Below are 20557 nucleotides of genomic sequence, written 5' to 3' on the forward strand. Positions count from 1 at the left end.
CCATGCTGGCCAGGTTGGTCTCGAACTCCCGACCTTGTGATCCAGTCACCTCGTCCTCCCAAAGTGCTGGGATTACAGGCATGAGCCACCACGCCCGGCTGTTTGTCTTTAAGTTCTTAAAGGCACCATCTTAAAGGCTTAGTTCTTCTGATTGTAGAATGAGAGAATTAGAGCATAAAGTTAAAGAAAGACTCTGACAGAGGAAAGGGACCAGAATAGGCCAAGTTTAAGATAATTCTTCGGCCGGACGCAGTGGCTCACACCTGTAATCCCAGCACTTTGGGAGCCTGAGGCGGGCAGATCAAGAGGTCAGGAGACAGAGACCATCCTGGCTAACACGGTGAAACCCTGTCTCTACTAAAAAAATACAAAAACCTTCCTGAGCATGGTAGCGGGCACCTGTAGTCCTAGCTACTCGGGAGGCTGAGGCAGGAGAATGGCATGAATCTGGGAGGCGAAGCTTGCAGTGAGCCAAGATTGCACCACTGCACTCCAGCCTGGGTGACAGAGTGAGACTTTGATTAAAAAAAAAAAAAAGATAATTCTTCATAGAAAAGTCAATAGGCTACAACATGCAGGGTCTCATGAATGCATCTTGGAGACAGAAGAATGAACTGGCTTAATTGAGAAAGGCTTCTATGTCTATGGCCAGACCTGTAAGAGCTCTAGTAAAAATTACCCATGCACTGAGCACTGCCAACATTGCCCATCCTGTGCCAACGGCTCTGCATACACAGTCACCCCTCCTAATATGTCCATGAGGCTGTGTAGGCACCGACCACATCCCTGCCCAGAATCTTCCTTTGAGGACAACCATTGCCTGTGGTCTGGATGAGGATGATTTTGCAAACCCTGATGGGATTTTTCTGGTGTCATTCTAGGGGAAAGTTTCACCCTCTGAGATGGTGAGCAGGCAGGACTCTGTGAGCTGCAGCTGCTTGTGGCCATCCTGGAAGGCTGCCTGGAAGAGGCCAACGTGCCAGGAGAAGGAAGGACAGGAAGAGTGTGAGAATCCTTTTATCAGCTATTCTTGAAGCCAGATCCACCCTTAGATTCTGCAGCTTCATAAGCCTCTCAGGCTTCGGCCACCACAAGTTGGGTTTCTACAACTCAGAATTCAGACTGATGGTTTGTACTATTACTATCCCCATCCTTTTTCAGGTAAGGTTGAGTAACTTACCCAAAGTCACACTGTGAGTAAGCTGCCTACCAATTGGTCATGATCAAAACTGGGCACCAAATCACTGCTTAAGCAGAACACATCAGCTAGGTGCGCCATGCACTTCCCATTCAACTTCGGGTAACCAGACACAATATAGTTTCCCAGCAGCTGAAAAAAGGCAACACGACCCAGAAAGAGCCAATTTCTGTGAGGTTGGGGGACAGGAGATAGATGTCACTTTCAACTTCTTTGAGCCCAGTGACTGTAGAAGAACACGCAGTGCCCCACTGTATGTGAGAGAGGGTGGGATGGGGGAAGGAAAAGCCATCTCTTTCCCCAGATGGCAGTCTTGAATTGAAAAAGAGCCATGGTTCCAGGCACTGTCAAATCTGGATGGCTCCCTTTAAATTCCCTACATCTGCAGCTATTAAAGAAGTTACCTCAAAATAACCTAGGAGTTTATTAATCTGTTTCACTGAAGACAGTCAGCCACTTCACATTACACCAAGATAGATTAAGCAGGGAACTGAGAGATCCAGAAAACATCTGCTACACAAAATCAAAATTAATGGTAAACAGAATGCAGTTCTTGATAGCTGAAGTTCACCCAGATGCAGAGAACTATAAAGGGGCTACTGGAGGCAGCTGCCAATTAGGGACCGATTCCATGGGTTTTCGGAAAGTGACGCTCTAGTTTCATACTCAGGACTGGCAGGCCACGTTTGCTTAGGAGATTTGCACTGTGAAGCAGCCAGAGCCACGCTGGGTGTGCATGTGATGGTCACCCCCTTTTATCCTTTTCCCTGAAGACAGCAGCGGCCCTCCTCTCCCGGGCTCCCTCACAGCCTTGCTGGAAGCCAGGCCAGGCTGGACAGGGCTGGGACATGTGCGGGAGCCAGCGTAGGGAGGGGAGGTGATGCAACCTGACATTGGTGCTCATCCCCAAACTCGCAGCCCCTAATCACAGCACAATCACAGACATCTGGAATAGCTTACCGATCGCCCTATGCTCCTCAGAGATGGCTGACAAGGGCTGAATTATCTCTGCCATTTGCTCGGCCTACTCAAGTGTTCGCTCGTGGCTGTAATTCAGCGTGATGGGATCAGTCAGGGAAAAGCACTGGCTTGAGTAGATGAATTTTGGCAGTCGCAATCAGCACTGGCCCTCACAGTGGACACGGGAGTGTCTCAGAGAGGTAAGGGTGGCACCCTTTGCTGAAGCTTCAGAAAAGGGTGAAATTAAATTTTAGGTGTCTGGAGGGAGTTATAAAAATACCTGCACTGGAGAGCAGAGAGATGCAGCCATCACTCCTTCCCATGCAGCTCGCATAGGTAGGTCCCAGGCATGAATATCCAGGGTCACACAGGACTCCCCTGAAGGAGGAATGGCTCCGTCTCCCTTGGGGAGGCACATTACCTTCCCAGGGGACACCCTATCAGTCTCGTAGTCCTGCCACAATCTTTGCTACAGTGTCTACCTTCAAGTCCCACAAATATAACTTGGAAACAAAGCACCCCCAGGAAGTCCCTCTCAGCTCTCTGGGCTTGGCAACCAACATAAGGTACAGACACTCCTGGATGTGATGAAGCAAGATCAAGTCACTTAAGCAACCACCACTCATTAATGAGAGGTTCAGGGCATCAGAGAGCACCAGCCCAGAAGCATTCCTCATTCCTACTAAAAATTAACATGAAAAGGAAGGAGTCTCATGTGTACAGGGCTATCTGCTCTGTGTCACAGTTTACTCAAGGAAAAGGGAGGTAAAGAATGTGAACGTTCTCTGAAAACTTCAGAATGACCAAGAAGATATTCTCATTATTGCTGCCGCAGTGTTCTGTGCATGCACAGCCCATGGAGCACAGTCTGGTGCCTGGGCACTCTGAGGAGGAAGCTCTCCCTCTTTCTGGGCTCTCTAGGGCAGGGTTTGCAAAAGGCACTACATAGAATGCCTGCCCTGAGATAGTCAAAAACAACACAATTAATTTTGTTAGATCCCACAGAAAACCAAGTTTGGAAAATGCTGCATATTACATTCCTTGTTGAGAGTGATATTTTGCCTATGAAAAATCCTGAGAGATTCTCCAGTCAAAATACCATCATCAACAACAACAATGAAAACTAAAGTTTACTGAGTCCAACATTTTCCAAGTGTATTACTGTCCTAAGGCCACCATAATAAAGCTCCACAAACGAAGTGACTTAAAACCAGAGAAATGGATTTTCTCCCAGTTTTGGAGGCTGCGAGTACAAAATTAAGCAGCTGGCAGGGCCATGATCTCTCTGAAGGTTCTAGGGATGGAGGGTTCCTTGCAACTTGCCAGCTTATGGTGGTTGCCAGCAATTCTCTGCTTCCATCATCATATGATGTTCTCCTTGTGTGTCTGTGTCCAATTCTCCTTTTTCTTATAAGGATCTCACTATTGGATCAGAGCCCACCCTAATCCATTACGACTTTGTCTTTATATCTGCCAAAACCCTATTTCCAAATAAGGTCCCATTCACAGGTTCTGGGTTAGGACTTTGACACGTCTTTTTGGGGAACACAATTCAACCCGTAATACTAGGCTTATCTGAATTTTCATCAGTGCATCAGCCAGGAATATCTAATGATAGCCACAGAACATTTCTTTAAAAGTGCCTTTCTAGAACCAAAGGGCCCAGTGCCTCACTTAGATATTACTAGCAAAGGCCGGAATGAAAAGGCAACACACACAAAGCGAATATGTAGCTTGCATTTAATTTAAGAAACAATTGTTGGTTAACTACTGGCCCTGAGCTAGGGCTGTGAGGAATTTGGGGACGAAGGAGCAGGCAGGGTCTCTGATCTCAGGAAATTAACAACCTGATAGGAGCCCTTGCCTCTCCAATTAGATAGGGTAAGCTAAACACTTCAAGAAACAGAGTTGGAAAGGATGAAGGGGAGGTGGATTTGACAAGGATGAGGGACAAGGCATGCAGGAACAGTGTGAGGCCAGAGGCAAGAAAGCTAGACAGCATGACATCTACGGCTGGAGGGGAGGAGGGGGAAATAGGGCAGAGGACAGGTCTAAGGCACACAGTGCATTCACTTTGCCCCAACTGTCCCTAGTTCCCACTATGATTTGACCTGGACTCAACTTCCACTGCTAACATTAGCCCCTCTCACTTCTCAACACACATACTTAGTCAAGAGTTTCCAAAAGTCACATGGTGCGAAGTTGCAGTTGGTTAGCCATCTGTGGCTCCAAACCTTCAATGGAGTGGATGCTCCTGAGTCAGGTACAGCATTGAAATAAGACAAACCAAAACAGAAAACCTCCTCAGGTTCTGTGACTGGGAGCTTCCTCTCCAGACTTGAAGACTTTCTAGACTCTTCTGGGCCTCATAAACTGTGCAGAAAAATCAACTATTATTCATCTGTTCCTCTTTCAGTCCCAGGTCAAGTCAGAGCTGGGAACCAACCCAGGTGTTCATTGCTAGACAATATCTTACTTTTCTTTGAAAGAAATATAGTTTACTGAAGCACCATAGTGCTTCTATTATTTTTATACTTGTACACTGTTCTGGAGAAGATTAACAATCCCACAACCCAAGTCAGTAAGTCAGTGAATTCCCAGACCTAAAAATATTTAGAACCAGCCGGCAAGGTCCCACTCCTTTTCTTCCTGCCAGGTTGTAAGCATTGACGTTACGGCACTGGGCTATTTCAGGAACTCTCAAACGTTCAACTTTGACAGAAACAAGCAAGAAAGACATCAGTGCACAATAGGAAGAAAAAAGTTTATGTGATGTCAGAACAAATTTGCTAGTACAAACCCACAGTATATGTTCCTAGTCAACCATCTGTGAAGGCTGACGCTTCCAGCGGTAGAGAGGTTATGGATGAATGCAGTGCAGCCTGACTACACCTTCACTCATCCTCTGGACACTCTCATTCTTCTGGGGGTTTGAAGTCATAAGTTCAATCAGGCCTTTTTCATGCATTTGAATAGAAATACATGGCTCTTCTACAACCCCAGCCTTATTAGAGACATTTTCAACACAAGGACAGTAAGATTCCAAAAAGGTTAAGTTTATATGTGATTTTATAATGCAAATCAATTCCAAACATTCACAGTCGGGATACTGGCATAAACAGATATTATTCAAAGCCAAAGTTCATGTCAAACTCTCCTCTCCTTCCAGCTATTTCTCTCCAACTTACATGGTCACGGTACCCACTGTGAACATTACTTTCCATAAGAAATATCCTTCCCAGCCCCATCCACCTTCATCCATTTGGTTTTGGTATCCAAACAACGCAGTTTGCTTTACAAATTGCCCTACAGTTCAGAGGACATCGAGTCTGAAACCAAAGATAATGGCAAATGGGAATGCAAGCCAGAAAGTTCATCTTAGAGTCAGATTATCCAGATCCTATGACCCTAGGGATCCAGCACCATGGACAGCAGCAAACTATCCGCTGGCCACAATAGCGTGAAAAGTTTGTGTTACCAAGCTCTAGCAACACATGTTGATAACATAGCCATCCTATGTCTTTTGCTGTGTTGCATAACACAAGAACTAATCAGGAGGCAAAGCAATGTTAGATTTAGGAGTCAATATAGAATTTGCTAACTTCTTTTAGATTGTCTCCCTTTTTGGAGACAGTACCACAGAGAAGGATGTGGTGAAGGCTAAAACCAAAGCCACATTCTAGACCAGGAACTTATTTTCATTTCTGATCTCATCGTTCCATCCATAAATGAAAAGATGATTGCCAATGATTCCACAAATCATACAAAAGACATCCCTTATTAGAGACTAGGTATTACTGAAAATGAATAAGGCAAACTTCAATTTCCACTAAAAGATTTCTGAAATTATCACCCATATATGTTTACCTCAGAGACCATAAAACAAATGTGCTACAAGAACTCTGGCAGGGGAAACAGAACATCATGGAATTGTTTACAAAAGGAAAATTAATTAGTTATTTCTATTTCAGCTTAACTGAAGCCGTAAGAAATCTATTCAGAAATATTTTTCACAGTGGTATCTCTTCCTAGATATTGAAATACCACAAACCATAAGCAATTTTTTTGTGTTGTTCGTGTTGTTTTGTCGGGTAAAACTAATAATTATTCCAAGCTTCACTCAAAAATGTGGCTCCTCTTAACAAACCAAAAACATGATTGTGAATGAGCCAGTACTTCAAGTACCCCCTCCTCTGGTACTTGTAGGTAGAAGTCATAGTTTTCACAAGCAAACCTGGCCTTCAGTCCATCGAGTCCCTACAGACAAATGCCAAGTAGTCAGCACCCAGAAAAGGCCACATGAAATTTCAAAGAATGAGCTGCCCACAGTCTGAAGTTCATCTTAGTTTCAGAAAACTACTTCAAAAATGTTAACACTGAAAAGAAAATGGGTATGAGTGCGTTTTTCCTACCTTCTCTTCTTGTGACTTCAAAGCTTCTGGGCTCCTGCAAGAAAAGAAAGACTTTGTGTTTTTTGAAGAATAATTCATATATACAGATACTTGCAAATATCTCCTCTCTTGTTAGTCACATATTTATGAAAAGGTGAACAATCTACTAAGAACATGACACTGAGCAATGTTGGGTTTACTGAACTCTCAACATGTACATCTATAAATGTAAACAACTTGTTGCTTTGAGGGCTTAGGAAAAAAAAACTGTTAATCACAAAGTTTTCAACGAGCACAGCTAATTCTCAGGGTCTTCCTTATTTGGAATCTGGGCTGGTACCAAGTGTTAAGGAAGACTCTTCCAGGTTGATGACCCACCCTCTGCCTGAACTGTAGGTGCTTTTAGGGACTGAAGAAAACATAAGTAGACAGGGGCTAAAATTATCTGGCTAGCAGCAGGTTCTTCTTCGTGGTGCTATGGTGAAGACCACCACTGCTCCTATGTATGTCACTGACATCACCTGATGATGGATTAAACACAATTTATAGTTTCCAAAGGGTGAGATCCTATGAACAATTTGGATAGCCAGTCCGTGCCACTGAACTAAATTAAGCCCTTGGGTTTTCCTAATTCAATCCCATCTTTATTGATGCCTACTATGTGAAGGGCAATAAGCAAAGTACTCCAGAAGTTACCCAGGTAAAACAGAGTACCTGCATTGATATTCACAGTTGATTAGGGGGCTACAGAACAAATGCAAATTACTGAGAAATCAAAGGGTGATTTGTCTTGTAAATAGCAGTATTTCACATTCCAGTTGGAAACATAAGGAAAAGTGTTTTTAAAAGAACCTTTGAAAATAGCACTGAAGAATAGGCAGGTTTTCAGACAGAAATGGAGGAGGGAGAGTGGACCAGGAAGAGCGAATGGCATAGGAAAATGTTGGGTGGTAGGAAAATTCAGGGTAGCTCTAGAAGAAGGAAAAGTCTTGGTGAGAAGTAGTGGGGGAAAAGACTAGAAATGCATATTGCAGCTTCATAACTAATAAAAAGTATCTCCAACTCATCACAAATGACATGTTTTGGATAAAAAGCCTAAGGTTAAAAATAAGCTGAAAGTCCATACTAGCAACTAAAGAAGAGAAGAGAAAACACCAAACTATGACTACCGCCTCAACACTGCAGCCAGGAAGGTAATTCAGCAACAGTGCTTTTTAAGGCAATAGCATTGTCTTTCACACCTTAGCATTCTTGTCTAGCATCCTCTTGTGGTCAGAATGGGGAGGCAATATTAGAGATGAAACTAAGAGGGCACTGGGAAGGTTGTCCTACCCAAATTACATTCCCTCACTGCTACCTTTCTACTGAGCAAAAAGTCCCATTGGAGACCAGTGGAAGATCCATGTCACATGCCAACAGCCCATCACACAAACCAAACTCTGGTTCCTGAAGGAGTACTCATCAGGTAAGGGTTCAGAGGTAGGGGCACAGAGATGACAGGTGTAATGCAGGAAACATAAGCCACAGGGCATATTTTGCACAAAGCAAACCCAGCTCCTCCCAAACTTCCTCAGTAACCTGCTCCAAAGCCTGGCATCTCTGTTTCTTGAAACAACTAGTATTTATGGACCAGGAGATATTCATGATTATGAAAAAATCCAGAAAAAAACTACAAAATTTTTGTTGTGGTTACATAAAATTTATAAATTAATTTAGGGAAAGCTGACATCTATATAATATTGCATGTTCTTGCCTAATAACATGGGATTTTAATAATTGTTTGAGTCTACTTCTGCTTCTTTCGAGAGTATTTTATAGTTTTCCTTGTGCATATTTTGAATATTTCTTTTTTGTATGTCTTTTGTTATCATAAATGTTCTCTTATTATTTCTTCTAGCTAGTTTGTCAATATACATTTTATTGAGTTTTAAAAATAAATGTATGTGCTAGCTGAAAAACAGCTTGTTCCTTTACTCATTTGTTTATTGACTGTTTCCCTCTAGTGGAATGTGGGTTGGGATGGCGCCAGTATCTTTTTCACTCTTGCATCATCAGTGCTATAGCAGAACAGATGCTCAATACATATTTGTTGAATAAAAAATAAAATAAAATAAATGTGTTGGATTTTATCAAGTACTTTTCTCTGGCATTTAAGGAGATAATCATATGATTTTTCTCCTTAGTTCTATTAATAGGCTGACTTACACAGTAGATCTCATAATATTCCACTACCCCTGTACTTCTGAAACAAGTTATTCTTAGTCATAATATACTTTTTAAGTATGCTGCTGGATTCCGTTTATTATTGTACATATGTTTTACATTTATTGGTCTATAATTTTTTGTATTGATATTCATAAATGAGATTGGTCTACCAATCTCATATTTTTCTTATCAGATTTAGAAATTGGCGGGCACGGTGGCTCTCACTTGTAATCCCAGCACTTTGGGAGGCCAGGCGGGCGGATCACGAGGTCAGGAGATTGAGACCATCCTGGCTAACACGATGAAACCCCGTTTCTACTAAAAATACAAAAAATTAGCCAAGCATGGTGGCGGGCACCTGTAGTCCCAGCTACTCGGGAGGCTGAGGCAGGAGAATGGCATGAACCCGGGAGGTGGAGCTTGCAGTGAGCCGAGATCATGCCACTGCACTCCAGCCTGGGTGACAAAGTACGACTCTGTCTCCAAAAAATAAAAAATAAACGAAATTAAAACAAAACCAATTTTATGTAATGAATTTGGAAGTTTTCCTTTTATTATACTCTGACATAATTTAAATAAAAATAGGATTATCTGATTTATTTTAAAATTTTTTAATTTTTGAGGCAGAGTCTCATACTGTGGCTCCAGCTGGAGTGCAGTGGCACGATCTCGACTCACTGCAACCTCTGCCTCCCAGGTTCAAGCGATTCTCCTGCCTCAGCCTCCTAGTTCTTCCACTTCATTTCTCAGAGACTGACTGAAAGGGGAGGAGAGGTTAAACTTGTCCAAGGTCTCACATTTTGGTCAGTGGGCAGCTAAGATTTAACTCCCAAAATCTGATTCGAATGCCTATGCACATAGCATTCCAACTTTAAAAATAGTCATGATAGTCAATTCCTAGGGACATTGTGAAAATTTTATGATAGACTTCTTCTTTGTGCCATAAAAAAGTAGCTTGTATCAGACTAATTCTTCTGCTATCAACAACTATATAAAAATGGAATTTAAAAAAGTTTTTGAAGGCATCCAACAGCAACAAAAGCAGCCAGAATTTAAAGGAAAGTTATGACAGAAAAGTCCATTGAGATGTGCCCCATATTCACGGCCACATTTCCCCTTTGCGACATTTGCTGCTTTGCATAGAAGCCAAACAGAATGTAACATTCTAGAACCTAGAGAAGTCTCTCTGAGATGGGAAATAAAAATCAGAGTGCAAGGCTACCAAAGAAGCCAGAAACTGAGGGTCAGAAACCCTGGAAAAGGAAACCAGAAAGAACTGAGCTCAACATTTTCAGCTTCCCCTTGGTTATATGATTATGCCTGAGCTACACATATAAAGGGCAAAAGGCTGAGAAACAAGTTAAAAAGTAGCCTCAAACAAGCAAAAAGTAATAATAATAATAAAACCTACATATAGATTTTGAAAGTACATGGCACTAGAGAGACAAAAATTAGGCTTTCCAAGAAATAATGGCCCTGGTAAATGCAGCAGACTTACTGCTAATACCATATATTCTCAAATTATTCCTATTCTTGAGTAGATAAAGATGATATTCCAGGGCTCTAACAAAGAAAAATAAATCCTCTGTGGAAAACAATAAAGTGATTCACAGACTTTACAATTTTTCATATATAATCTCCAACATCCAATCTAAAATTACCAGGCATAGCAGGAAATGGGATCAAATGGCTAAAATCCAAGAAAATAGACCACAGAAACAGCCACGTGTTATCCAGATCTTAGAGTTCTTAGGCACAAGCTTTAGAATAACTATGGCTAATATGTTTAGGAAAACAGGAGAAAAGATGCTGAACTTCATTATAAAACTGGAATCAATTAAAAGACCATATATTGGGTACCGTGTACACTGCTCAGGTGATGCAGCACCAAAATCTCAGAAATCACCACTAAAAAACTGTAATCAAACACCACCTGCTCTCCAAAAACCTATTGAAATAAAAATAAACAAAAGTAATCGAACAAAAATTTCATAACTGAAAATTAAATAACTGAAAAATTCATTAGATGGATTTAACAACAGATTAAATACAACTGAAGAAAGGAATAGTAAGATGGGAGCTAGATCAGTAAAAAAATAACCAAACAAAAGATCTGAAAGGAAAAAAGATAAAGAATGAAAAATACAGAAAAAAATATGAGACACTGTAACATGGCAGAGTTCTAACAAGCATGTCATTAAATTTTCAGAGTGAAAGGACAGAGAAAATTGGGCAGAATCAATATTTAAAGAGATGCTGGTTGATACTTTTCCAAAATTAATGAAAGACATCCAGACAGAAATTTGGGAATCTCCACATGCCCCAAGCAAGATAAATACAAACACAACCATACCTAAGTACTCAGTAAAATAGTTGAATATTCAAAGACAAACAGAAAATCTTTAAAACAGCCAAAGGGTGGGTGGTAGAGATGGGGAGAACACTGCCTACAAAGGAGCAACAGTAAGTGTGATAGCTGATTTTTCAGGAGAAAATAATGGAACCAGAAGACAATGGAATGCCATCTTTAGTTTTTAATTTTTTAAACTTTTATTTGAGGTTCAGGGGTACATATGCACATTTGTTATACAGGTAAACTGCATGTCTTGGGGGTTTGGTGTAAAGCTCACCCAGGCAATAAGCATAGTGCCCATCATCTTTAAAATTTGAAAAAAACATAGAATCCAACGAAAATATGGGTATTTATAAGGTAAAATAAATGAAGGTAAAATACAGTTATATTTAGACCCAAAAAACCCTGAAAGAATACATTGCCAACAAATTAACACTAAGAACAATACATTATAGGGAACTTTTAAGGCAAAAAAAAGGCAAAAAATTATTCAGATGAATGTATAGCTATGTAAGAAGAAATAAGGAGCACTAAAAAGTGCAAAAATAAATAAATAAATAAATAAAAATACATTTGGGCTGCTTAACACAACAATAATGCACTGTAAGATAAAAATATTTGTAGAACTAAAATACATAGTAATATGATTTTTTTAAAAAGGTCAGGAGGTCAAATGAGATTCAAGTGTTATAATGTCCTAGTACTATCCAAAAAAATGGCAAAATTAGTGCTATGACACCAAAAGAATGAAATAACCAAAACTGTCTCATCCAAAAGAAGACAAGAAAGGCATGAGAAAAAGGAATATAGAACAGAGAAAACACAGGTTTATATTTAAACCTATTTAGCTATAAATGGGCTAAATAATCCCACTAAAACACAAGGATTGGGCCGGGCGCCGTGGCTCACACATGTAATCCCAGCCCTTTGGGAGGCCGAGGCAGGCGGATCACGAGGTCAGGAGATGGAGACCATCCTGGCTAATATGGTGAAACCCTATCTCTACTAAAAATACAAAAAATTAGCCAGGCATGGTGGCAGGCACCTGTAGTCCCAGCTACTTGGGAGGCTGAAGCAGGAGAATGGCGTGAACCCAGGAGGCAGAGCTTGCAGTAAGCCCAGATCGCACCACTGTACTCCAACCTGGGCAACAGAGCATTACAAAAAGGCTGAATGCAAAGATTTAAACGATAAACCATATTAACTTCAACCAAGAAAACATGGCCATACATAAAGTAGGCAAGAATCATTATTAGTGATAAAAAGGGATGGTTCATGATTAGAAAAGGAACAACTTAACAGGAATATACAGCAATTCTAAACTTGCACATACCTAGTAGCATAGTCTAAACATATACAAAGCCAAAACTCAAAGAACTAAGAGGAATATTTTTTTAACCCACAATAATGGCAGGAAAATTTTAAAAATCTCTGTCTTTCACTGATAGAACAAGTAGAGGAAAAAAGCATCAGTAAGGATATAGAAGAGTTGAACACTATAATTTTAAAACTCGACCTAATTGATATACATCAAACACTGTACCAAATAGCACTTCATTTCAAGGGTCAATTCAAGATTTATAAAAATTGACCATATGCTGAGACTTAAGCAAGTTTAAACACATCATGGCAACCTCATGGAAAAAATGTAGAACGTATCTTAGAACATACATAAAAATCATTTCCTGATGGATTATAGATGTATATGTGAAAAGTAAAGCAGCTAAGTCTCTATAAGATATCAAGAGTATCTTCATGGCTTTTACATAGATGAAAATTTCTTAAAGAGAATGTGAAAAGCAATACCAAAAGAATATCTCAGAGTTTATTAAAATTAAGACTTCTATTTATTAAAAGATAGGATCAAGAAAATGGAAAGGGAAGCCATTAAGGAAATATACTTGCAATCCATATATCTTACAAATGACTTATTGAGAATATATAAAATACTTTTGCAAATCAATAAGAAAAATACAAATAACCTAATTGAAGAATGAGTAAAAGATTTGAATAGGCACTCCGTAAGTTGAAACCACAGTGGGATACTGTTATAAACCACAATTATATGTGGTTTATAGATGACATTTTAAAAAACTGATAACACTAAATGTTTACAAGGATATGAAGGAAGTATAATTTTTATACTCTCAGAGGAACCAGCACCAGCAAAACTTTGCTCATTGGTCTGAGTCCCAGTATGGCGAGGCTCCTCCCCTGGAGACGGTAGTGATAAAGGTATTCCTTCCGGCAGGTGCTGCTCTTAACTACTGCCGTGTTTCCTTTTCCACCTTCTTAGTCCTTTAATATCTGTTTAACCAATTCCCCGTAATTAAATTATGTTAAAATAACTATTGTGACATCTATGTTCCAGACCCAACAATTTAACTCCTAAGTAAATGTCCAACAGAAGTACATTCATGTGAGCACCAAAATGCATATATAAGAATGCTGAATGCAGCATGATATGTAATGCAAATGTGCACCAATGGTAGAATGGGTAAACTATGGCATATCCATACAATGAAAAACTTCACTGCAATGCAAAAGAAAAAACTCTGCAATATGTGATAATGTAGCTGAATCTCACTGTCACGGCACTGAGGGAAAGAAGGCAGGAAGAAAGAGTACAGTTTATAAGATTTTATTTTTATAAATCTCAGAAACAAGCAAAACCAATCTCTGATGATAAATGAGCAGTAACCTTTGGGAGAATAATGATCAGGGGGACACAGAGTGGTTTCCGGGATGCTGGAAATGTTCTATATTATCATCTTGGTGGTGGTCACATAGATGTGCTCACTTACAAAATATTATTAACCAAGTGCCACACTTTGGATATGTGCCTTTACTATATATTTGATATGCTCCAGTAAAAAATTTAAAATAAGACAAATTACCCAAGAGTAATCAGAAGTTTGTTAAATAGAGAGAACAAACCCCACTTCCTAATTTACAAATGAAGAAAGATGTACTGAGGGAAAGACTGCAACTTGCTGAATATCACGTGAGAAGTGGCCACATCAGGACTAGACTCAAACTTCTGAGGTCCTACCACTATACTTCCTCCAAGGAAATACTCAACACACATTCATGAATAATATGACAAGGATTAAGAGTGGGGGCTCTGAAGTCAGATGGATTTGGGCTAGATCCTCACTTGTTCCTGCCAGCTGTGCCTCTGTCACGTTTGTTGAATTATTTAACATTTCCTAAGTCTCTGTTTGTTCATCTGTAAAGGCAGAAATAGGACATTCCTCATAGAGTAATTGTGATGATCAAATGAAATAATAATAAGCTTGTCCCATGCTTAGCATGGTGTCCTGCACATAGGCAGTCCTCCAACATGTGCCACTATCATCATCAACATTACCATTCATGAAATGAGCTAAGAGAGGGAGATGATCAGATTATTTTTGGGAGATAAATGAGCTCAATGGCTTCCTCAATTATTGAGGCTAAATAAGAATCCATCTTTCCAGTCCTTAGAAAAGCAACCCCTCAAAAGCTGTAGCAGAAATGTAAGGAATGAAATTCATTGACATAATGACACCAAGGCCCTAGATGCATTGTCTAAGGAAGAAATTATTTTCTGCAGAAGCTTCAAAACAGATGGTTATAAATGAGACTTAGCGCATGGGCATTACTTAATGACTAAATTTCTTTAACTAAAAATCTAATTTTGTTATAGTATAAATCACACTTTCTTGAAGCAGGGAATTAATTTTAGATTTTTCATTGACTGTTCATAACCTTTCTACGAGTTTGACAGCCAAATCATTTAAAATGTCATTTAACCAATACAATACAACAGCTTTATTCCTCACTGTGCCCTTCCTGAATCCATTATCTCTTGCTATAATGTAGAAGAACTTAAATAAAAAATTGCCATTCTATAAAGCTGTATTTTACTACGCAGTGAAACTACACAATCTTTATTTTTGAATCAATATGAGTGCTGAGCAATATTTTTCATAATCCAAAAGCCGATTACAGATTCTCAGCGACCAAAAACCAGTTTGAAGGCTGCTGAAATAGTATAAATGGGCCAAATTCTACCCCTAGATCCATCCCGTGTCTGTCTTGGGCACAGGGGGTGAGGCTCTAGAAAAGAATGGTGAAGCCCCGCCCCAGACCCATAGTGACGGTTCCGCATCCATGCTCTCAGAGGTCCTTGGTTAAGGAGTAAGCCTCAGTCTGTCACCCAAAATATTATGGGATTCACTGGAAAAATATTGGCTACACGGGTTAGGAAAGTGGGGGATCAAAAGCATCCACACTGAGAAGAGAATGAAATGAAACAGTAAATGGAGTAGAGTTCAACGTGGCCAGATCTTTGTAGACAAAGCAGAAAGGAGTCTGCTGTACAAGGGGCCCAGCCTGAGGAGGTCCCTGTGCCAGTGCCCTGAAGATGGGCCCCTGACTGGCAGTACCTCCATCCAGCAGCTGAGGGGCTGAGGAAACCCCTGGCTTCTGAGTTCCTCGGGCCCAACTTCCTGAGGACACATAAAAGGAAGCCCACATGTTCAATTTATGAACCAATTAGTACAGATGAGATGGAAGCTTTGCCATGGGACACATCGCTACTGAAATTCTGACGTCTAAGTTCTAAGTTTTTCATATCTGAGATGCTCTTAAAATGAGTGTTTCTTTAACAACCTTTGTTACAGTTTTTCACTTATTCACTTGAATTTCAAAAACTTGACTCTAAGCAGGTTCATTTTTGCTAGCAAGACACTATTCTGCAATTAAAATCTTCACTTGGACTGACAAAATACAGCTAAATAAAGTGGCGCCTTATGTAGCACGTATTCCACTGCTGGCTCCCACTTACTGTGCACACAGTAAGAGTTTTGCACACTTTATCTCATTTATATGGCTCAGTTAAAGGCAGAAGGAAAACTATTGAGTTGTTATATTTCTCAGCACACCATGTCTGGGTCTTCAAAGCCAGAGAAAGTTAGGGAATTAACCCTAAACCCGGGGCTAGTTTGAAAGCCAAGCTGAATAATCCAGCAAAGAACAGGATTTTCTAGGGGAGGGTCTAAACACCCCCTGCTTCCTCCAGTTATGCAGAGCCTGCTGCAAGTGCTCAAGAAAAACACCAAAGGGGTGCTGGCTCTTGAGAAATGCCACTTAATCGAGGGGTCAGAGTTCCCCTCCTGCACCACAGAGAACAGTGTCAGATGGCTCTGGGGTTAATGAGAGGTGTGTGTAGCCCTGGTGGATGGGCTTACTGCCTTAAAGGCCAGTCAAAGGTGGGGGAGGCACAGCCACCAACGCTAAACCTTTAGGGGCTTAGATAGCTGAGGGAGTTTGATAAAGGCCGGGGGTCCCTGCACCTTTCAGCCAGCCCTGCCTAGGAGTTGCCCAGTCAGTAGAGGTTGAGCTTGCCTTTCTCATCTTCCCAGGAGACCAAGTCTGAAGGGGAGAGGGCTGGGCATGGCCATATAGGCAAAGAAAGTGCAAGTCTCCTTTGAGCCCAGGAGTTCAAGACCAGCCTGGGCAACATGGTGAAACCCTATCTCTACAAAAAAATATGAAAATTAGCTGGGCATGGTGGTGCCTACCTTTAGTCCCAGATACTTGTGAGGCTGAGGTGGGAGGATCACCGGAGCCCAGGGAGGTAGAGGCTGCAGTGAGCTGTGATTGAGCCACTGCGCCCCAACCTGTGTGATAATGTGAGACCCTGTCTCGAAACAAACAAACAAACAAATAAAACAGTGCAAGTTTTCCCACTTTGGGGCTGAAACAGATGGCACAGCAAGTAAGCTCTGTGTCCCCTCTATTGCCTATCTTACAATAAATGACAATAAATGGATCAATGTAAGGAAACCAGTGTACACGGGGCTGGGAAGTCTAAAATAACTAAGCCAGAGAGTTTAAAGGGAGGTTTATGAAGACAAAAGGAAGAGATCATGTCAGATGACTTTTTAAAAATACCAAGGAAGGCCGGGCGCGGTGGCTCAAGCCTGTAATCCCAGCACTTTGGGAGGCCGAGACGGGCGGATCACAAGGTCAGGAGATCGAGACCATCCTGGCTAACACAGTGAAACCCCGTCTCTACTAAAATACAAAAAAAAAACTAGCCGGGCGAGATGGCGGGCGCCTGTAGTCCCAGCTACTCGGGAGGCTGAGGCAGGAGAATGGCGTGAACCCGGGAGACGGAGCTTGCAGTGAGCTGAGATCCGGCCACTGCACTCCAGCCTGGGCGACAGAGCGAGACTCCGGCTCAAAAAAAAAAAAAAAAAAAAAAAAACAAAGGAAATGTCTTTACTGTTTAGGTACTCTTTTACTTTACTAATTTAAAAAAGAATCACCATGATAAACCCATCAATAGCTTCTTGTGGGGAGACCTGAGAATACCAACTTTATTATGCCCCTGAGGGCAAAGCCTCCAGTAGGTCTGAATCACCTGATTCTTTTCAGCAGCTGCTTCACCAGCTGCAGTCCTGAGGAAGCCACCGGATACTTCCCACTCCAGTTTGCCCATCTGTAAAACGGGCAGACCTGACAGCCCAGCCAGGACAATTGAGGCGATATCTCAGAAACATGGGCAGAGTCCCACAGAGAGTTCTGTCCAGGGCTTTCTGACGGGAAGCAGAGGGTGGTCAGTGAAGGAGAAAGCTGTGATACTCTAAAAAGAAACGGAATTAATGGTGACTACCAGACACTAGACAAAAAAGAAAGCAAAGGGATATGTGCCCATCTTCAGAAATTAAGATGATTTGGAAATATCATACGAGAATTTAAATTCTAGATATCATTTAAAGCTTTATGCTAAAGGTTACTCATTTATAACTTAAAAAGAAACATTAGCCCTGAATTTAAGACAGTCTTTGATAGCAAATCCACCAAAGTGACAATATGAGTAAACACTCAGTTACATTTGATGAAATAAATGTCAATAACTGATTGATCACTGCTCCTTGTTAAACACAATTGCCTGCACACAGCCAGATTAAGGGACCAAGAAGGCAAGAGGGGAATTTTCTCATTGTATCTCTCAGACAACCCAACAAATTAAAAACTAATTAACTTTTTGATTTGGAAAGTAATCCACATCTCTCAGAATGAGTAATCACCATGTCCAAGACCATCATAACAGTTAGCAGCATGGGGCTGTAACTCAGCACCCCGAGGAATGACCTCATTAATATGTCATTGTTATTTCCACTGACACTAGCAGGGCTTGACCTAACACAGGCATTATCTGCAGAACTGCTTAACCACAAAAGCAATGGTCGTTACCAGACTGTAACCACAAGAGGCGTGTCCATCTCCCCAGGGTCCATGTCTCTTTCATCTTTTACTGCAGCACAGGGCCTGGCATGGCATAGGCCCTAAACACATTCTATTGCTAGAATGAAATCAGATTATCCCAAGATCTCCGGGTAAGAAGATGGAGGTGAGTGCAATTTCCCAATTCGCTCACGGAACACACCAACTGCCACTGAAGCCTGACATTCTCTACTTTTCCTTTTGTAGGTAAAGTTTCTACAGAAACACAAGGACAGCCTGTGATGCTTTCCTCATTCTGAGATGCTTCATGTTCACCAGCTGTCCGATCGAACAAGCTTCTTTCCTGCACTGACTTTATTCCAGGAGTCCATGATCCATAAGAAAATCATGACAGTTTTGTGGGTGTCTGGGGGAGGAGAGAGGACAGCAAGGACAAGTGGCTCTTGGGAGGAAAGGGGGCAGGAGTTCATGTTTAAATTATTTATGATACCCTCCACGAACCATCCAATAAATGATACAACTTGACATCCACCTGTTTAACATGATATTCCAATCTGCTACTTGTTTTCTTTCTGCCAACTGCAAGCCCAAGATGAGGTTTAGAATAACCTGTGCCTAGAAAGCTAAAAGACAAAAAAGGAAGAAAGTGTGCCCTCCAGTACAGTCCTCATGTCTCAGTCTATTTTTCATTCTTTGTTTTGAACATAGAGTTAGGGAGTCACAGATACAGACGGTCTGACATGAAGATGCAAAATGTGCCAGAGTCATGGTGGGGCCAGTGGTGATGGATCGGGCTGGAGCCTCTGAGAAGGTGAGCACGCTGGGAAAGGCCGGCTAGGGACAGGACTGGGTGCAAGTGGTGTCTGATTGGGATAAGCTGAAAATACCCAAAGTGGCCAATGCTTAAGGTCAGACATACCCTCTTCTCCAAAGGGACACCTGAAGACCCCTTAATCCAAGACTTCCCACCAGAAACTGTCATCTGACACAGCAATAGGTCCCCTCCCCTTGGATCTTCCTGCTAGCCAGTGTTCCCTCTGTCCTCCTGAGCATCTCCTCTTTCCCCTCTCCACTTTCGCTCCCATCACTCACAGCCTCTGTGGGCTCAGCTTTGTGGATACCTTCCCACCAGGTCCTAGCTTGCAATTCCCACCTCCTTGACCCTCCCCAAGACCCTCAGCCCCATCACCGAGGGCTCTCAGCAGAGCTCTTGATGGGCCTCCTGAGCAATTCATTTCATCATCCCTTTGTCTGTTCATGTGTTCACTCATTCAGTAGATATCTATTGTCCTGGAGATGTAGCAGTGCCAAGACAGCCCCAGCCCCAGTCCTTATGAAGCTTAGGATCTCACTGGAAGAGACAGGCAACAAACAAACAAACAAAGGAAATACAGAGAATATCTCATGCTAAGAAGTGCCATGGTGCAAAACGAAACAAGGAAGGGGGATAGACTGCCAGAGGGGAAAGGCTTTGCTTTTTTAGATCAGGCGGTCAGGCCGGGTCCCTCCTGGGCGTTGGTACTGGAGTAGGTCTCTACTCCAATACCCAATCTGAGCACATTTGTCTGCTCAGGACTGTTCAATCCCTCCTGCCCACTCGGTGAGCCTCTCTCTTTACTGTCATCTCTCCACTTTGTAGCTGTGGCACCAGCAGTAAGAACTAGCAGGGGAAGCAGCGGAGGTCCTAGGGATGGCAGTAGCATCCCAGTGGCAGCTTCTATTTGCTAAGCAATTACCCATGCCAGGCTCCATGCTGAGCCCTCTCCACACCCACCTCTTTCAATCTTCACAGCCCCCAGAGGAACTTCCGACTCCTACCCACACCCACGAACCTCCACCATGCATACCTTCCTCAGAATCTGGTGATTTTTGATTGCTGTCTGAATAAATAATTGGTTTGGGCTCCCACAGGCTTTTTGTATGGGGAGATAAATCCCCATACACACTTTGATTAGAAGGCACTTTCATTGTACCACTATAACACTTATATTAAAAATGGAACTTAAAGCAGTTTAAATTAAACGAGTTATATTTAATTAAAAAGCCTTTAAGGCACAATAAGACTGTTTTTCAATTTTCTTTTCCAACAGAGTCAAAAGGCAGAAAGGCCCCCAGTGGTCAGCAGAGCTAGACTGGTGTTTACTTAGGACCTGGCCCATCCGAGGATCCCAAGGAAAATCCAGTTTTATTCCCTGTCCTCTTTCCGTTCCT

At 41.7% G+C, this 20557-nt stretch overlaps 1 protein-coding gene across 1 annotated transcript in view; it reads right to left on the minus strand.

The window, feature by feature from the left end:
- The window catches only part of FSTL4 (follistatin-like 4), a 662587-nt gene that overhangs the window by 372055 nt on the left and 269975 nt on the right, over nt 1-20557 (minus strand). Inside the window, exon 3 of the mRNA XM_011951100.1 lies at nt 6571-6604. Within this exon, the coding sequence (XP_011806490.1) occupies nt 6571-6604 (34 nt within the window). The remainder of the gene's footprint in view (nt 1-6570; nt 6605-20557) is intronic.

This window comes from Colobus angolensis, unplaced genomic scaffold (genome assembly GCF_000951035.1).
Source record: "Colobus angolensis palliatus isolate OR3802 unplaced genomic scaffold, Cang.pa_1.0 Scaffold314, whole genome shotgun sequence".
In the NCBI taxonomy this organism is placed as follows: Eukaryota; Metazoa; Chordata; class Mammalia; order Primates; family Cercopithecidae; genus Colobus; species Colobus angolensis.